The 17575-nt window shown below is 42.9% G+C and overlaps 1 protein-coding gene across 1 annotated transcript in view; it reads right to left on the reverse strand.

Annotated features, from left to right (window-relative positions):
• Positions 1-17575, reverse strand: part of LOC144752745 (solute carrier family 22 member 7-like) — a 447489-nt gene that overhangs the window by 44174 nt on the left and 385740 nt on the right. Inside the window, exon 8 of the mRNA XM_078640602.1 lies at positions 2647-2755. Within this exon, the coding sequence (XP_078496728.1) occupies positions 2647-2755 (109 nt within the window). The remainder of the gene's footprint in view (positions 1-2646; positions 2756-17575) is intronic.

Below are 17575 nucleotides of genomic sequence, written 5' to 3' on the forward strand. Positions count from 1 at the left end.
TTTGGTTTTTGGATCTTAGTAACACCCCCCCTCTGATGGCCCTTGCATCTTTTCCTTTTACGTGGTATTATTCTCTGGAGGTCATCATCAATAGTAGAGTCCGACTGAGATTGACTGGCAAGGAGCACACTGCCCTCTCCCCCACTAACTTGCATTTCATCATGGCTAAGGTCGCTTTCTAACAAAGAAGGAAATGGGCCCCCCCCCCTCCATCCCATGTACCAAATCTAGGGAGAGCCTTTTTTCTACCATAGCTATCTCCTTTTCTAAAATGCATGTGGCCCTGGAGATAAAGGCGTCTATAGGGCCAGAAACTACCCCCTTAGTAGTCTGTAGCTGTACATTGCGTTCTTTACCCGAGAGTAAGGGCATGGTTTAGATATATAGAAGAACAATGCAATAAAGTCACAACAATTAGTACAAAAAAGAAACAAAAAACAAAAAGGGGGTGGCCCAACCCAACCTCGTCCGACCGCGGACGGCCGCAGACGGCCCCGCCCTTGTCCCGGTCGCTCCCGCGCGCTCCCGCGCAGCGGGTCAGAGGAAGACTTTTAAGGGGTTGAGCAAAAGGAAATGCGTAGGTAGGGAGAGCGGCCCAGGTGCTGGCGATTTGGGCTGGTCAGCGGGTGCTCCTGGGAATTGAAGTCCCGAGCCCGCTGCACGCTCGCAGCTCTGCCTACCGATCTTCCTCCTGATGCAAGAAACCCACCAGCTCCCGGTACAAGGTCAATAATCCGGCGTTGCACACCCCTGCGAAGCGGGACCCGCGGAGCGGGTACCGCAAGCAGTTGCAGGGAGATTGGAGATCCACGGACAAAGCACACACAGTAAGGCGTCCCACGTTGGTTAAGGGCTGTGTTTGTTTAAATGGCAAACGACGATGGGAGGGGGTAGGCAGGGAGAGCGGCCCAGGTGCTGGCGATTTGGGCTGGTCAGCGGGCGCTCCTGGGATTTGAAGTCCCGAGCCCGCTGCACGCTCGCAGCCCTGCCTACCGATCTTCCTCCTGATGCAAGAAACCCACCAGCTCCCGGTACAAGGTCAATAATCCGGCGTTGCACACCCCTGCGAAGCGGGACCCGCGGAGCGGGTACCGCAAGCAGTTGCAGGGAGATTGGAGATCCACGGACAAAGCATACACAGTAAGGCGTCCCACGTTGGTTAAGGGCTGGGTTTGTTTAAATGGCAAACGACGATGGGAGGGGGTAGGCAGGGAGAGCGGCCCAGGTGCTGGCGATTTGGGCTGGTCAGCGGGCGCTCCTGGGAATTGAAGTCCCGAGCCCACTGCACGCTCACAGCCCTGCCTACCGATCTTCCTCCTGATGCAAGAAACCCACCAGCTCCCGGTACAAGGTCAATAATCCGGCGTTGCACACCCCTGCGAAGCGGGACCCGCGGAGCCGGTACCGCAAGCAGTTGCAGGGAGATTGGAGATCCACGGACAAAGCACACACAGTAAGGCATCCCCTTAGTCAAAATATCATATTTTTTTAAATGTCTTAAAAGTAATTTAAAATTAATGAAATAATAAATATAATATTTACTATTACCACTCCAGTGTGTGCAACAGTAGGGAAAGCGTTGGATAGCGTAGGGGTAAAAATTACTATTCCCACTCCAGAGAGTGCAACAGTAGGGAAAGCGTTGGATAGCGTAGGGGTAAAAATTACTATTCCCACTCCAGAGAGTGCAACAGTAGGGAAAGCGTTGGATAGCGTAGGGGTAAAAATTACTATTCGATATTAAATTACTTACCTTCAATTTGATATTTTTCACCACTATATTCTGTCCATTCGATATTTTGTCCATTCTATATTTTGACTTCGATATTTTTGTAATTCTATATTTTGAATTCGATATTTTGTCTTGTTACCCTATTATTATTAATGCACACATACTTGTTGTGGCTCAAGTTACTCAAAAAAGGCATTCTCAGTTGAGCCAATAGTTTTTATGAAATGAAATTAATTGTAAATCAAAGCAGGATAGATTTTAAATGAAGCAAGGTTAATTTCAAAATTGTTAGGTATGTTTGCAGGAGTACATACTCATGGAGATCCACTGGCCCTGTAATTTGCATATTAAGTACCTGGTAGAACATTGTTTATTGTTCCAAAACTCCTGAATACCTCCTCCCATCACTAGCAAGGAGGGTGTCCCATATATACGGTGAGTTCCTCTGTCCTCATCATTTTACGTAAGAAGCCTTAACCAGGTTGCCTAATATGTGTAGATTAACAGCTTTGTTTAAATTACATGTGTGCCTCCATTATATTTACAAAGGATGGGATATCATATTTACATCTTGCAATGAGAGCAAGACCATAATTCTATAGCTCCTCATAGGGACTGTTATCAGTGGCGGTGTAGATAACCCATCCATTCTTGACTAGTTTAGGCATAAATGTAATTCAGTGGTGATATTAAAAAAGCTTTTCTTATTCTAAGAAAATGAGTAAACTTTGTAAATTTCCTGTACAGAATTTTGCCACATTTAGTATAAATTTAGAGAATTTGAGGTTTTGCCCCCCTTCCTCCTTGCTATAACTTCTTTGCTTTTGCTTTTGAGACAGTAAACAGTGTTGTGGTTTTGTTGCCCCACCCCATAACACCAACTATGAATGTCTGGAAGCAACATCTTTGCATACCTGAGGACAGTGGGGTACAGCTCAACAGTGAACAGCAGAAGAGCTGTGAAGGCAGCTCCAGAGAATCCTTTCCCAATAACCGCAATTGTTGTTCTTAGCACCCCAAAAGCTGATGAGAGAGGAGAAAATAATGAAAAAGGTGGAAATAGGTACAGGTGAGGAGCTGAGTTAAGAGGTGAATCTGATGCTGCATATGATAAGAGAGGGCCTGTGAGACATAATTGAAAGGGACATTGAGGATTAACCAATGAAAAGTGTTACTGATCACCAAACAATATATGTTTGTAATATTAAATTTATTAAGATAGGGAAGTAATTCCAGAATGCAATTTCCTAGTAAAGAACAAACAAATTATTCAAATATTTATATAAAGATAAGATGTAAAACTAGTGAAAGGGCACCTTACATGTGCCATGTTCCAGGTTCTAGTAAATTCATTAGAGCTTTAACAGGGCACAAAAACAGACAGTGGTAAAAAGCCAAGGCCAATCCTATATGAACGGCGTCACGCAATCCCCACAGACATCATCCATACCAAGAGAATGTGCTCTAAAGAGGGCTCTGAGTTCGGTAAGATAGGTCTTCATTATCAAAAGTTTCTCCATAATTGAGAGTAAATGCATATTTTGAGTTGCTGCAATACACATTATAGTCCAAATAGTTGTTGAGGTTCAGATTCCACCAGGGTGTGTGAAAGAATATTATAGATAGAGAGCAATTGTAGATATTTCATTGTGTACAGCAATTATCTTTTTAGTTCTTCTGCAGGAGCAGAAGCATAAGTCTAATTCTACTGTGGAGAAGTGTGGATCAATGGTTAGAGCGGCAGACCCTGATGCAGAGGTCTAGCCCGGGACCAGGGTTCCATTCACTGCCTCGGCGGGTCTTGGGCTAAAAAATTCCATGGACCTGATAATTCTCGCCTCGGTGCCTATTCCAATCATGGAGTCCCACTCTGCAACTCTGGGCAATAGCTTGCTTAATCTCCACAACGGACCCCACAACGCTAAGGATGCCTGGCCTCCACCTTGGGGGTGCCCAGAAGTGGACACCTCACAGGGAAAGCCAGGATGGGTTCCACAGTGGTATTCGTACAAGCGCCTTGAGACCCTTGCGGGTGAGTAGTGTGCTATACAAGTATCAATTTACATTTACATTTACTCACCACACATGCCCATTAGTAGGTAGAGAAGAATATATATGCATTTTAAATTTTTTCTTTAAATAGAAGTGCAATTTGATTATAATTCCTTTGTGTGGGTGGCCCTGAGAAGGTGATTCCATAGATGTGTTCACAATTCTTCTTTTCCATCTTGTTGGTTTTGGTGTTAGTCTGTACATTTATAAAGTAGTAGTAGACTAGAGAAGAAGAGTCTGGCATAGGGGATTGCTCCCCTGCCAAGTGTTGCTTATTTCAAAGAGGATCTGAAAGATTACTGGCCTGATTTAGGTTTAGGTAGTAATGCAGAATGTTCCAAGGATGAGGTTCCATGTGTGGGCACTTCAGGATGGTGAGCAGATGCGCGGACTCTGCTCACAAGCAATGAGGTGGGTGCATTAATGCAGGTCTCAAATTGTTGACTGTCCAGTATGCTCCGCAGTGAGGCTGGAAGGCGCCTTGCAGGACAAGGGAAAGAAGTAAAAAACATGTACAGTGGAACTATTGTTTTGCCAATTACGAGAAATCGTGGAATTTCTAAGTACTGTTTGCCTTGGTGTCTGAATGTACACCACGAGCATTAGGTACAGTCCACTGGTATATTAAAGCTGGTAGAGGACAAAGGCTGTTAATGGTAGAATTATTTGGAGGGTGACACAATTCAAAAGAGGAGAAGGAGTTTTAACTCTTTTTTTTTTGGCTTAATGTTTCATGAAGAACTTGGCATCCATATTCATTCCAAGATTCTTTACTTCATACGAGTGGGTTCGAGAAACAGTGATAAACACCTTTCAGTCACAAAAATGGAAAAGGTAGCAAACAAGGCTGACACATAGCTTTTTCCTGTTTTGTCTGTTTAGCCTGAGGTGGTTCTGAGTCATTCAAACGTCACCCTCAAGCAGGCATCCATTTCTGTAGAAGTTGTCTTCTCAACAGTATTACAACAGCATATTTCTATATCTGTAGATTCAAATAATTTAGATACTCTGTGGACATGGATATGTTAGAATTTATTGTGGATAGTGCATCTTGTGTTTCTTTACTGTTTGAAGTCATTTTTAGTAGGGGCAGGTTTGACATTTTTCACTACTATGCATTATTGTAATGATGCATGGAAGATGGAAAGATACACTTTAGTGATGGACGTTAATGTCAGTAGGGCCTTCAAAAAAGACAACTGGTATGGGTCAGCTGGAGACATTTATTTCTTACTGCTTATGTGATCATTTCCAGAAGATGTGGTGACAGGAAAAAAGGCCTAGAAGACCTTGAGGGTCGCTGCTTGAGCCCTGGGATGTGTTTTTATAGTGTAGCCTGAGATTTGATTCTTGCCTGTACCATTGTACCTGTCCATGATGGCTATTGGTCAAAATGAGAATTCACAGAGAGCTTGTGATGGAAGGATGTAATTGGGGCATGTAGATGAAGTTTTTATTGAGCTTCAAACACATTCTTCCTGTGATCAAATTGTTGTTGAAGTAATTCTACTAGAGTTGTACACTCTATCCATGGACTGGGTCCAACTGATAGAACTATTTAGGTTAGAATCAGCAGAGGAGCCTGTGGATTAAAAAGTTATTCAAGGCGTCCCTATCCAGTGTTCTAGGATTGTGGTTGAAATTTTAGGTGGTAATGACGCATCCGATTACCCCCATCCACTCGTTTTCCCTTCTCCCCCCTACCCCGACTGTTCCAGTAGTGGCACTCCAGCAGGTTGCAACCTTGGTTATAGATAATAAGACCATAGCAGCATAGTTGTAAGGGTTTTTTGGGAGGGGTGATTTTGTGAGAAGGAGTGAGAGGGAGGGCTCAAAAAAGAGTTAAAAAACAACCTTAGTGTTATGCATAAAATATCTTGATGACTGTATGTAAGTACGTAATCACTTACACTAATATTAGTAATGTTTTGCAAAGGCGCAAAGTTCTATCAGATATATATAATGCTGCATGGAACATTTGGCCAGCCCTAAACTATATTATAAAAATGAACAATATGCAATGTAACCTGCACTTGCAAACTCTGAAACTGTCAAAGTTTGTGTTAAAAATAAAAAGAGTAGTACACTCTAATAACTTTGGGTCTCATCATGATGGTGGTAAAACCACCATCGGCAGCCTGCTGGTGGCGGTTTCACCGCCATTGGGAGGCACTTCTTCGTCCACCAAAATACAATGGCGAGTGGTGTGCTGGTATACACAAAGTCTGTCCACCACGGGTCCGCCACAGGCAATCATTATGATTGCCTAGCAGACTCACCCTGCATCAACACTATGTTGGCGATGCCTAGCAGGATCCGTCCGCCATATTATGATGATGCCTCCCACCAGCGGGTGTATGGCGGTTTACACAGGCTGGTGGGGATTGCATTTGTGGGCCCGTAGCGGCCCCCCTTGTTTTGAGGGAGGTGGGTTTGCACTGGGGGGTACCTATGGTACCCCCTATCATTTCCCTGCACCAGGTGGAGGTCACCATGTGGTGCCTGCCACATAGTGCAGGAAAATGCAAACAGTGCATTTCAGACATTACGGCGGGTGCTGCAGCCATGAGTACTGGCCGCAATGTCACAGATACACGATGCGACTGCCACAGTGGTGGTTGCATCGTAATCTTATTCATCCTTCCTTGACTAAAGGGTCCAATTGGGTCTGAGCACACTTGAGCCAGATTGAAACTGTCTTGGAACATTGAGAGAATGAGGTGAGATTAAGATTATGTGGGCTGTAGATTTTGTAACTGCAGATAGTTTTGTTGTATCTAAGGAACACTGTAAGTATCATCCTTTCAAATGTTGAACAACCTCAGGGTGGATTATAGAGATGCCCACGCTATAAAAGGTATATGCAAAGTTGCAGTTAGTTTTGAGGGGTCTTGGTACACTAATAGCCACATATTTTATAACAACATAGGAGCTCTTTACAAACCTGCATTTCATAGTACTTTAGTGGTACAATAATACTAAGCACTACAAAATGCTATTCACAAACCTAAAGTGTAAATTTCAACCTAGCTCTTTCCTAAAATTTCTATGGGGAGATCCTTACACATGTAAGTTTACTACCTAGGGCCCAATTACGATGTTGGTACTGTTGCATTCTCGCGACCGACCAACATCCTGTCGGTGGCCCTGACACCAAAATTATAATGCAACCACATAAGGTGCAGTTGCATACTCCCATTTGTCTATGGGAGCTTGTGCTAGGGTCGTAAACCGGCTGTAGCACAAGCTACCATAGATAAATGAGAGAATCGTTTTATCCCTGCACTACATGGCAGGCACCTCAAGGTACCTGTCACATGGTGTAGGAATTTACACCTCAGCCCCCACCCGGAGGCCAGAGGATGAAGGAGGATCTGCTAATGGCACCATGTGTCGCATTCCGAAAGGCTTTCCATGACGGAGAGCTAGTCATGAAAAGCCTGTCGATAAACCGGCGTTGAAATCCCTATGGGGGAAACGCCATCCATTGCGATTACCTGTCGGTCTCCGACTGACCGACAGGCTCATTGAGCCTGTCAAAATCCAGCAAGAATGACTGGCTGGTTTCAGTTTCCGCCACCTGCATTGTAATACAGTGGGCAAAACTGAAACTGAGTGCGATCTGATGCTTTACGCCCTCATCGTTTTGATTGCCCTTGTTTTAAATGTAGAAGGGACCAGCGGGAGAAAGCCCAGAACCACACATAGCCAAACACTGGTACTGCAACACGCTCCCATAGAAAATAATGGAGGACTTAAAAAAAACCTCATAGGAAATAATGTTAAGGTAAATTATGTAAATTAGTTAAACATACACATAAATATAGTCCAATATTAGCAAAAATATCTAAAAATAAAACATATCATTTAAATATACAATATTTAATCAACCAGGTTTTAATGTATTAATTGAGGTAACAATAAATCCCATTAAAATATATTTTAATTACTTTTAAGTAATTCTCTACTTCACTTTTAAAAATGAATAATGCATAATAAGGGAGTGGGGGAATCACCTAAACTTGAGGGTGGAGATCTCCCTATGGTATCAGTGGAATCTGGGGGGAATCTAGGTTTGATTCTCTCTCATCCCTCCAGCCCAAGAGTCACATGATTTCTTATGATGCGGTGTGTGAGTCACCCATGTCTATTTAGCCTCCATTCAGGAGCTTTATTTCCAGTTTTGTGGGTCGGCTTAGATAAAGAACAATAGTCTTGAAGACTAATGGAAGAATATTGAACTAGAACATGTTAAATCTTTCTATAAAGCAATTTCAGGTTGATGACTTCATGGTTGCTATAAAGAACTTAGTCAGAACATGGGCTTTTAGTTTTGAAATGGATCAGCTATTGTTTGCTGAAAAGATGACTGCATCTACTACACATAGGGCGATTCATAACCAGCTACTGGGTAACTTGATCATCTTGGAAAGTTCTGATTACCAATACACACAAACATTTGTTGTGTGAGGTGTTGAGTGAGGAGGAATTAAAGGAGCTGTTGGAAAATAGGATTGATGCAGACCTGAGTGTGGTGTGGAGGTGTTATTAGATTCCTGCTCAACTTTTTTATTTGGGGATTCATGATCAGGAATACAATTTTATACATGTCAAGACTGCTACCAATCTTCAGCCTTCTAAATCCCTCAAAGCTTAGCCCTGATAAGCCATGAAGCTGGAAACAGTAGAAACAAAAACAATCGAAAAGCAAATTTTAGGACTAGAGACACTCAAGAGCTGGTGAAAACTAATGAGACTTAGATACAGAAAAAGGCATGGATTAAATGATATACGGGGATACATAAGTAAGGAAATTACACAAAAATCTCCCGGGGAGTGTTTACTTTTGAATAGGAGCTTTGATATTGAAAAGAATACATTTTAATCTGAAAGTTTTAAAATTCTCAACCATGGATTTTCATATTTAACGTGTGATCATTGATATAGAGTCAACCTTTTGAACAATAAGCATTGAATACTTGTGTTACTTTAGTGATGCTCAAGTTACTGTTATGTAGTACTAGAACCCGTTCATGACAAATTAAGCCATTTTCACTCAATGTACTTACTGAGGTGTACACCCTGGGCCCGATTCACAGAACTAACTTAAGAAAAAAAATCCTAAACCTACAACTTTTGGTATTCACAGAATGCACTTACGATTTTTGGTATTCACAGAATGAATTTAAGACAAACTTAAGACAGACTTAAGACAGACTTAAGACAGACTTAAGACAAACTTACGACAGACTTAAGAGAGACAAGTTAGGATTTTGTCTTAAGTCTGTCTTAAGTCTGTCTTAAGTTTGTCTTAAGTCTGTCTTAAGTATGTCTTAAGTTTGTCTTAACTCTGTCTTAAGTCTGTCTTAAGTTTGTCTTAAGTTTATTCTGTGAATACCAAAAATCGTAAGTGCATTCTGTGAACACCAAAAATTGTAAGTTAAGGATTTTGTTTTAAGTTAGTTTTGTGAATCAGCCGCTCTGTTCTCCTTGTTGCCTATTCTTTATTTACTTTCCATTCATAAAGCATAGGCAATAATGACACTGTTAAAAAACACAGCTACCTAAGTAAGGATTTCAGATGGAAAGAAAATACAACTATATGTATACAAATTATTAAGTCAGTGAAAGGGATTAGTACGTCCTGCACAACATCAAGAAGAAACCCATCAGCTTCCATTCTTGGTGGCATTTAATGACTAGTGCAATTTGTTTTATGCTGTCCTTCCTATATTAAACCTGCTGTAGAGAGGCACCTGCGACTGAAAGCACGTGCAGGTGAGTACTCAGCGGCCCTGAAATAATAGTATACATAACAAAACCTGATGGTAACACAGGTGATGGAACCTGATTCGAAGGTAAGATAAATACAACAAAAGTTAATTTGGAAGTTTTATTTATAGTTTTCTGTGAATATTATTCTTGGAAGTTCTTGGAAGTTCTGTACTGTAAGTTTATTCTTTCAGGAGGTGTGGAGGATCATATTCTTCATAATAAAAGGTGATTTTCAAGAATAAATATTTGTAGCTTGTTCTTCAAATACTGGAAGAAGCAAATAAGAACTGATCATCATTTTGGAATGTTTTGATCTTCAAAATTCTGCAAAGGTCTCTGCAGCCCTAAGCTGCCTTTGACTTCCTGATATGTGTAGTTCACTTACAAGGTAGATGGGGCCCTTGACTGTTCTACTCTGTGTGTGATGCAGGCAAATATGGCATTTTATCTTCTTTCATTTGGAAGACTTTTCAGTGATATTAGCATTGTGGAAATGTGATCGTATGTCATGGTGCCCAAGGCCAATCATGCGGCCCATGCAGAGCTGTGTTGGTGGGTGCCAAGTGTATTTTACACATTTCTACTAGGATGAAGTTATCATAGCACAGTCATGAGAGGACAGGGACCTGTGTCATTTGTTTGATTTTTGGCTTTGAGATATATTGTTTAGCAGCATGGATGTTGAGTGTTTGCAGATTGGGATACTTGTCAAGATAGAATCCCAGTGATTTCAAACATCTACAAACTTAGGAGTAGTGTTCAGAAGTACGTCATGTTGGAGCCAAGTTTTCCTGGGAGAAAGCAGGATGGGGAGGAAAGATGAAGACAAATTCTGTTTTGGTGTAATTGAGTTTCAATTGACAAGCAATGGACCAAGTATACCCCTTGTTTAAGGTTTGATGGGATATTTGTATCTGCAAGAGAGATCTTTAAAAAACGATGGGACTCATCTGTGTAGAAGTGGTGTTGATGTCGGAGAAGCTCAGCGAGTGGGCCAACAGTTCCAGGCAGAAATTGAAAAATGAAAAATGTCGGAGACAGCATAGATCCTTTAGTGAACCCTCGTCTAGGTGAGGAATTGTGTGAGAAGGTGGTGTTATTCTTGATTTGTTGGGACAGTTGTCTACAAAGTCAAGAACCATTTGAGAAGCGGTGGCACAGAGGAGAGAGGCTTACCACATGGCAATTGGTATGTTATTTATGCACCACAAACACTGTAATAAAGATAAAACACATCAAACATTAAAGATCCCAAATCAAATCACAAAAATAGAGTAAATGTTCAATTCAATTAAATTCTTTATTCGGCGCTTAGAAAGACACCATAAAAGTACAGGAGCAATTACATTTTAAAAGTATATAAAAAACACTTTAAAAATGATTTTAAAAAAAGCCAGAAAGCATTACATTCATTTAAAAGGATTTCCGAAGATAAGTCTCTGATTAGGGGGCATTACAATCACTTGCTTCTCTTGTGTTCCTTAGCCTCATTGCCACCTTGATAAAGCTTACTATACAAAACAGTGTATGAGAATCAGGAGCTTCCTGTAAACAAACATTAGAGCTGCTTTTGCCTGTCTAAATTTAGCTTCTTTCAAAATCCCCACTAAGAACTTACGTCTGGGGACAGAATAAAGACGGCATAGCAGCACGAAGTGAAGGGTATCCTGCGGAGACCTACCGTCGCAGCCGCAGGTACCCTTCAACTCCAATGATGGAGTAAATCCAGAGGGAACAGAAAGTAGGTGATGTAACATATTAAGTCTGAAACGAGTCATGTAAAATCTATCCTGTGCGTTATACTGCACGGCGAGGTATGGTTCCATTCCATATGTCTTTTTCAGTGAGCAATAGTTCAAGACTGTAGATTTACGCTTTTCAACAACAGCCCTGTTAGCAAGTGACCACTAGGTGAAACGTTTTTTGACCATTGATTTGTTCTGGGTATTTAAAGCTTCCGGGGCAGTAAAAAAGATTTTGCAGCCAATTGCCTCCAAGGTATTTTTTACGTAGTTCAACCACGGGATATGACCCCCTCTGTCGAAGTTCAGGCAGTCTTTAAAAATTTGCCTCGTGAGTCCCGCCTCCGGATTGGTCCAGATTTTAATCCAGATCAAAAGTGGCCTAATCTTAATTCGGTCTTCTATGTAGGGCTCTCCCAGTTCTTCATGTGTAATAAAAGATGGAGTACTCTGGGGCACTTTCAAGATTCTTTTGAAGAATTTATTTTCCTCCACCTGAATCTGGTGAAAATGTTTATTAGTAAAACCCCACACTTCTGATCCATAGGTAGCTTTGGCGCAGCAAATTGACCTATACAGGTTGAGCACTTGCTCCGGTGACCATCTTCCAAGTCTTCTCCCGAAGCCCATTATAGCCCCCGATGACGCCACCAATTTCGCTGCATGTTTTTCCATCAGGGGTTTAAAATTTAAATGTTCATCAAATAACACGCCTAAATAGGAGAAAGACTTGACCTGGCCTATTTTGTGAGAGCCTATCTTGTATACAAATTTCCTATTTGCTCTACCTCCCGCTATCATGACGTAGGATGTATCCAGGTTAGTGGATAGATCGAGTGTGGCCATAAAGTTGACAAATCCGTCTATCAACTTCTGGAGCCCCAGCGGTGTTCTGGCTAGCAACACCGCGTCGTCCGCGTAAAGCAATACGGGCACCGCACGGTGTCCTATTTGGGGGGAATCCACACACAGTTTGGCTGGTTCTTTGTCCAGATTATTAATATATAACGAAAATAAAAATGGCGCTAAAATACAGCCCTGTCGCACGCCGCTCGTGCATAAAAATTGTTCCGTCTTGCTTCCCTCTTGATTATAACGGACCGTTGCCGAGGTGTTCCAGTGTAGGGCCTTCAGGATGTCAACTAGCTTTTGTTCCACTCCTATGTTTATCATCAATGCCCACAGTTTATCTCTGTTTACGCGGTCGAAGGCCGCAGAGAGGTCCATAAACCCCATGTAAATGGCTCCCTTTCTGGCAATAGTATAGTTAGCGGTCAAAAGATATAAATTGAAACACTGGTCGGTGGTAGATCTGCCCACCCTGAACCCATATTGGATATCTGTGAGAGTTTGATTTTCCACTGCCCATTCTTGCAGACGGTTTAATATAACACGGCCCAATACCTTGGCCGTCACGTCGATTAAAGATATAGGGTGGTGACATTGTGGGTCATCCTGATTCACTTTTTTATCAATTGGAACAATAGTTGCCGATAACCAAGAACGTCACAACTGCCTCGTTCAGGACCCTCGTGAGAATGGGAGCCCACAACTCTATGTTACTCAGATAAAGGTCAGGGGGCATACCGACAGGGCCTGGTGCCTTATTTTTGTTTAACCCTGAAATAGCCAATTCCACTTCTGTCATGGAGAAATCTAGTCGTATGGTCAAGTTTGGCCTCTGGTCTTCATCATGAGTTGGTTGCCCTGTGAAGTTATAGAGACTCTGGAAGGGAGAGTACCATTGTTCGGGTAAGATTGTATTTAATAATTTGGGACCGTCAGGTTCCTGGAAGCACGGTGTATTTATAACTTTCCAGAACCCAGACATATCTCTTCTTTCAGCCGCCTCCCTTAAGTCCTCCCAGGCTTGTGTTTGTAAACTGTCTTTGCGGGATTTTAGAGCCTTTTTATATTTTGTTCTACAGTAGGCTATTTTGGGGTTGTCCCTGGGGCGCTGCTTAAGGCTATGTTTGAGATCTTTCTGTGCCTTCATATAATCTTGGTCGGACCAACGCGATACAGGTGCTGTTTTACTTCCTTTAGAGGTCTTTAGTAGACCTTCTACAAGACATGCTATTTTCTCGAATGCGCTAACCACAATCCCTCCCTCCATGCTTTGATCGAGGCATATATTTATAGCATTTTGCCCTGCTGATATTAGGGTTCTATAAAATCTATCTCCGTCTATTTTATCCCACTTGAGCCTCCTCCCCTGATCCACCGCCATTTATGTTATATCTGTTTTACGTGATGGTTTTTTACAATTTAGACCGTTTAGTTCCATGACCAGAGGATTATGATCGCTAAAGATACTAATTTCTATTGCCATGCTAGAAGTCCTTTTTTTGAGTGAGGGCGAGACCATAACAAAGTCTATATATGAGTGGCAGCCTCTGCCCTTAAACGTTGGGTTAGGATCTCCATTACTACCTAACTCTATCAAGTCCATGGTATGGACCAGATTATGCCTTTTTGTTACCTTCTCTAGTTCCCATCCCTCTGTAGTATGTGCAAAGTGTGGTCCGTTTAATACAGTGCACCGCGACCAATCCTTGTTCAGTGGTCTCAAATTCTCACAGAGGGGACAATTAAAATCCCCCATGAGTATTATACTAGGGATGCTTTTTGTCTTATTTGATGAAATCTGCCCATCTAATCGGGAGTCCAATTCTTTTACTACGTTTCCTCTGCCATTTGAGCCCACCGCATTATACCAGTTTAGCACTAGGATATTAGTCCCCTTAGCACGGTAACCTATCGCCTGCATGTTTGGTGAGTCCCAGTTATAATTGGACCAAACCCCTTGTATACGGAGGTCTACATATGTTAGTAGTCCTCCAATCGCTCTCCCCGATGATGCTCTTACAGCGGGGACTGAGAAACATTTATACCCCTCCATACTGTACTGATTAGGGTCGACCGCCCAAGTCTCTTGCAGGCATATAATTTGAAAATTGTTAATATACTATTGCCATTCCTGCTATCCTGACTAACCAGCATTGCAGCTCCTTCCAATTCCCTTAATGGACAAGTTTTCCTGACTTCCCCCGCTGTTGTAGTATTAGTGTTTAGTACAAGTGTGTTTTCTACATTCATCCTTGCCAGTTTATCTATCACCTTTGATTCTTTGTGCTTTATCTCCCCTTTTTGTTCTGGGCGTTCCTTTTATTGACCCTCCTACTTCCGCTTTCTTCAGGAGTGGTGGGTGTAATGTTTCCCATCGCTAAATGCCCTTCCCCAAATGTACTCCTGTCCGTTTGTGTTATACTAATTTCCTCCTGTACGAGTCAGTCCACCTCGTCCAAAACACAGAATCTATTCCAATGAGCATACTGTGATGTAATAGGGTCATAGATGGGTGTACCCTGCCAAGGTGTTTGCCAATGTTGTGTTCTATACTGGGGGTCAAAGTGATAGACCCTAGTCGCAGGAGCCCTATTTGTCTGCCTGGGTCTTTGCGGCATAATCGGGTAAAAGTATGATAGGTGCAACGCGTAAATTTGTGTGTTTGTTCCACTCAACGGGGCATTACATATGTAATTTACTGCAGCGGTGTCTCTAAAATTAATCGTTATAATTTCCCCTGCCAACGTTTTTATTCCTTTACCTATCCACTCCCCTCTTCTTATGGCAAGTATTTCGCCTGAAATGTTTGGAGGTAAAGGTCTGTTTGCCTTTAACCATTGCACACATTTGTTTTTTAACTCAAAGTGTGATTCACTTTTCCCCTCCTTTAGGGGGGGGACTCCTGTCAATACAACGACAAAAGGCAAGGCTTTTGGGGGCAGGTTAATTGTCTGGAAGCGAGCCGATCTTGTTTTTTCAGGTATGTCCTTAGGCAGAGAATTTTGGGCTGTGATGGTATTCTCCTTAGTGTTAGGGCCTGTTGTGTCATTTGAAACTAGAGGATTTCCCTTTGCCTGTTTTGTATGTACTTGGGGGGTGGTAGAAGTAATGGTGTTCGAGGGTGTGGAAGCTTTGTTGTTTTTTATGGTAGTGATTTGGGTGCCTTTCTTAAGTTTATTTGTAGAGGGGTTAACAACTGGTACTGCCTTATCCTTCTCTGTGTTATTAGAAGTTCCCCTTTCCTGCCCAGCCTGAGCTGGTATTCCCTTTTGTACCACAGGCCTAGAAGTTCCTACCCCCCTGTTATTAGTTATTGATATTAATCTGTCAATCTTTGACATCAGGGGTTTGATATGGGTCATGATGGTTTCTTCTAGATCCGCCTTTCAATACGCTACCATGTTTGCCACCCAACATGGTATCCCTGGTGTGGTATTAGTTATTGGTGCCACTAGATTATGATTTGCCGTATAATTTCTCCCTTTTTTTAATGTTTACTTGAGTTTCTTTGGTCCTTTTCTGTTCTATAACAGGCACGGGACTTGAGTTTATCTGGATGTTCTCAGTGCCCCTGGGGGTCTCCGTGGGTGCCTGTGCACAGGGGAGCTCTGCATAAGAGGAAGTAAGACAAAAGCTTATGTCCGGGGCGTCTGTTGTAACTACTGAGAAGTCATCACCTAAATCTTGGATGGTTATGGTCGGTGGTAGTGAAAGCCTCCTTTCAGTGTTAACTATTGCCGTGGCTACTACCCCTATAGTTTGTTGTAGCATCTTGTCTATCGCTGTTAGTGTGGGTAAGGGCTGGGGTGTATCAGCCTTCTGTCTGGTGTTGGAGCGTAGCGTGGGCATCCTGGCACTTTTAGCAACCTTCCTCATGCTTTAAAGATTAATGCGTGTCAAATTTGATAAGTTCTCTCCCACCGGGGACTTTCTATTAAGCAGATGACAAGGCAGTCAATATTAGCGCGCAATGAACAAGGAACAATAGTCACGATGGTCTTGATAGTACCTGTCGGTGTGTTGGTTAGATACCCACGCGCAGGGCAGTAGGGCAGGAGTAAGGGGGATGGCCCAGCCCAGCCTCCTCTGGCCTCTGAGGGCCCGCCCTTGTCCCGGGCTTCTCCCGGGTGAACCCGCGTGCGTGCCGCTGCGCGTTGTGCCGGTGCCGATTTTAAAGTTCCCAGGGGGCGGGGCTTCCGGCCGGCACCTCACGCGAGACCGCGCTGCCTGCTGGATGTTGTAGGCAGGCAGCGGGCTCAGTGGCAGCAGCAATCCCCCAGCTCTCCCTCAGCAGACAACAGGCAACAGGCAGCCGCGTTCTCCTCCCACGGCGCAGGTCCCAGTCAAATGGAAATCGCCTCAGCTTCTGGTCAGGTCAGTGGCAAGTAAATGTTAATAAAATTACTAAAAACATAAATATCTGATATAGTGACTAGAGATAAGTGAAAATAGTGCCAAAAAGCTCCAAGCGTCATCAATAGTCTATTGTTGCGTTATGCTGGGACCTAGAAGCACTTTGAGGCTGACCACGCAATGTGGCACGGGCAAGGATTTAAGACTTAGTCTACAAGATAGAAGTCAGGCTCTCTCAGCAGAGTAAGGCTGCAAGCAGTATCTGGGAAGATTTAATCAAAGTCGGATGGCCATTGAGTGAGATACCACTAAAGAAATTGATTCTGGCAGAAAAATTCAAATTTCACATGCAGGGCTGTCTTCACATTGGTTGGATGCTTTTAGTGACTTCAGCTGGTAACATTTTTAACTTGGAATTAGTCTATGAAATGGAGCTTGGATTTCTCCAGGCTGCAGGATGTGTCTGAAGAGGGTTCAATAGGGTTGGATATCTAGTTGCTTAGGACCAGCTGCGGAAGAACTCCATGTGGGATTATCCTATTACTTTACCCCAGCAAATAGTCAAGTTCTAAAGCAGCCGGTAGGTAAGAATTCTTGCAAGTCCCAATACTTTGCAGTGGTAAGTCCCTTTTTCCTCAACTCTTCACTGAAATCTCCATTCCTTCTGGATGCTTCTTAGGTGTTTAGGACTTGGTTCAGCAAAGGCCTTGTGCAGAGTCCAGTGGAAGTCTAGTCATTACTGGGCAACTAATTATGCAAGAAAACATGGTTCTCCAGCCTGTAGTGGTTCTGTTGCAGCAGGGAAGATCAGACCTCTAACCCTTGGTGTTCCTGTCTTTGTCTTGGGTACAGGAAGGGTTAGATCCAGTCCTTCGGAGCTCCTCACAGGTTACAACAAGCAGGGGACAGTTCTCTGATCTTTCAGTGGCCCAGAAAGAGTTCTAAGGAGGGTTCTTTGGTGTGCTATACTTATAGTTTGCACTATCCTGTGAGTGGGGGTGACTTCTGGTTCCTCACACATTGAGGTAAAACAGTTCACATCTTACTCCTAAATTCCAAGTTTGGAAAACCC

This window comes from Lissotriton helveticus, chromosome 5_1, assembly GCF_964261635.1.
Source record: "Lissotriton helveticus chromosome 5_1, aLisHel1.1, whole genome shotgun sequence".
Lineage (NCBI taxonomy): Eukaryota > Metazoa > Chordata > Amphibia > Caudata > Salamandridae > Lissotriton > Lissotriton helveticus.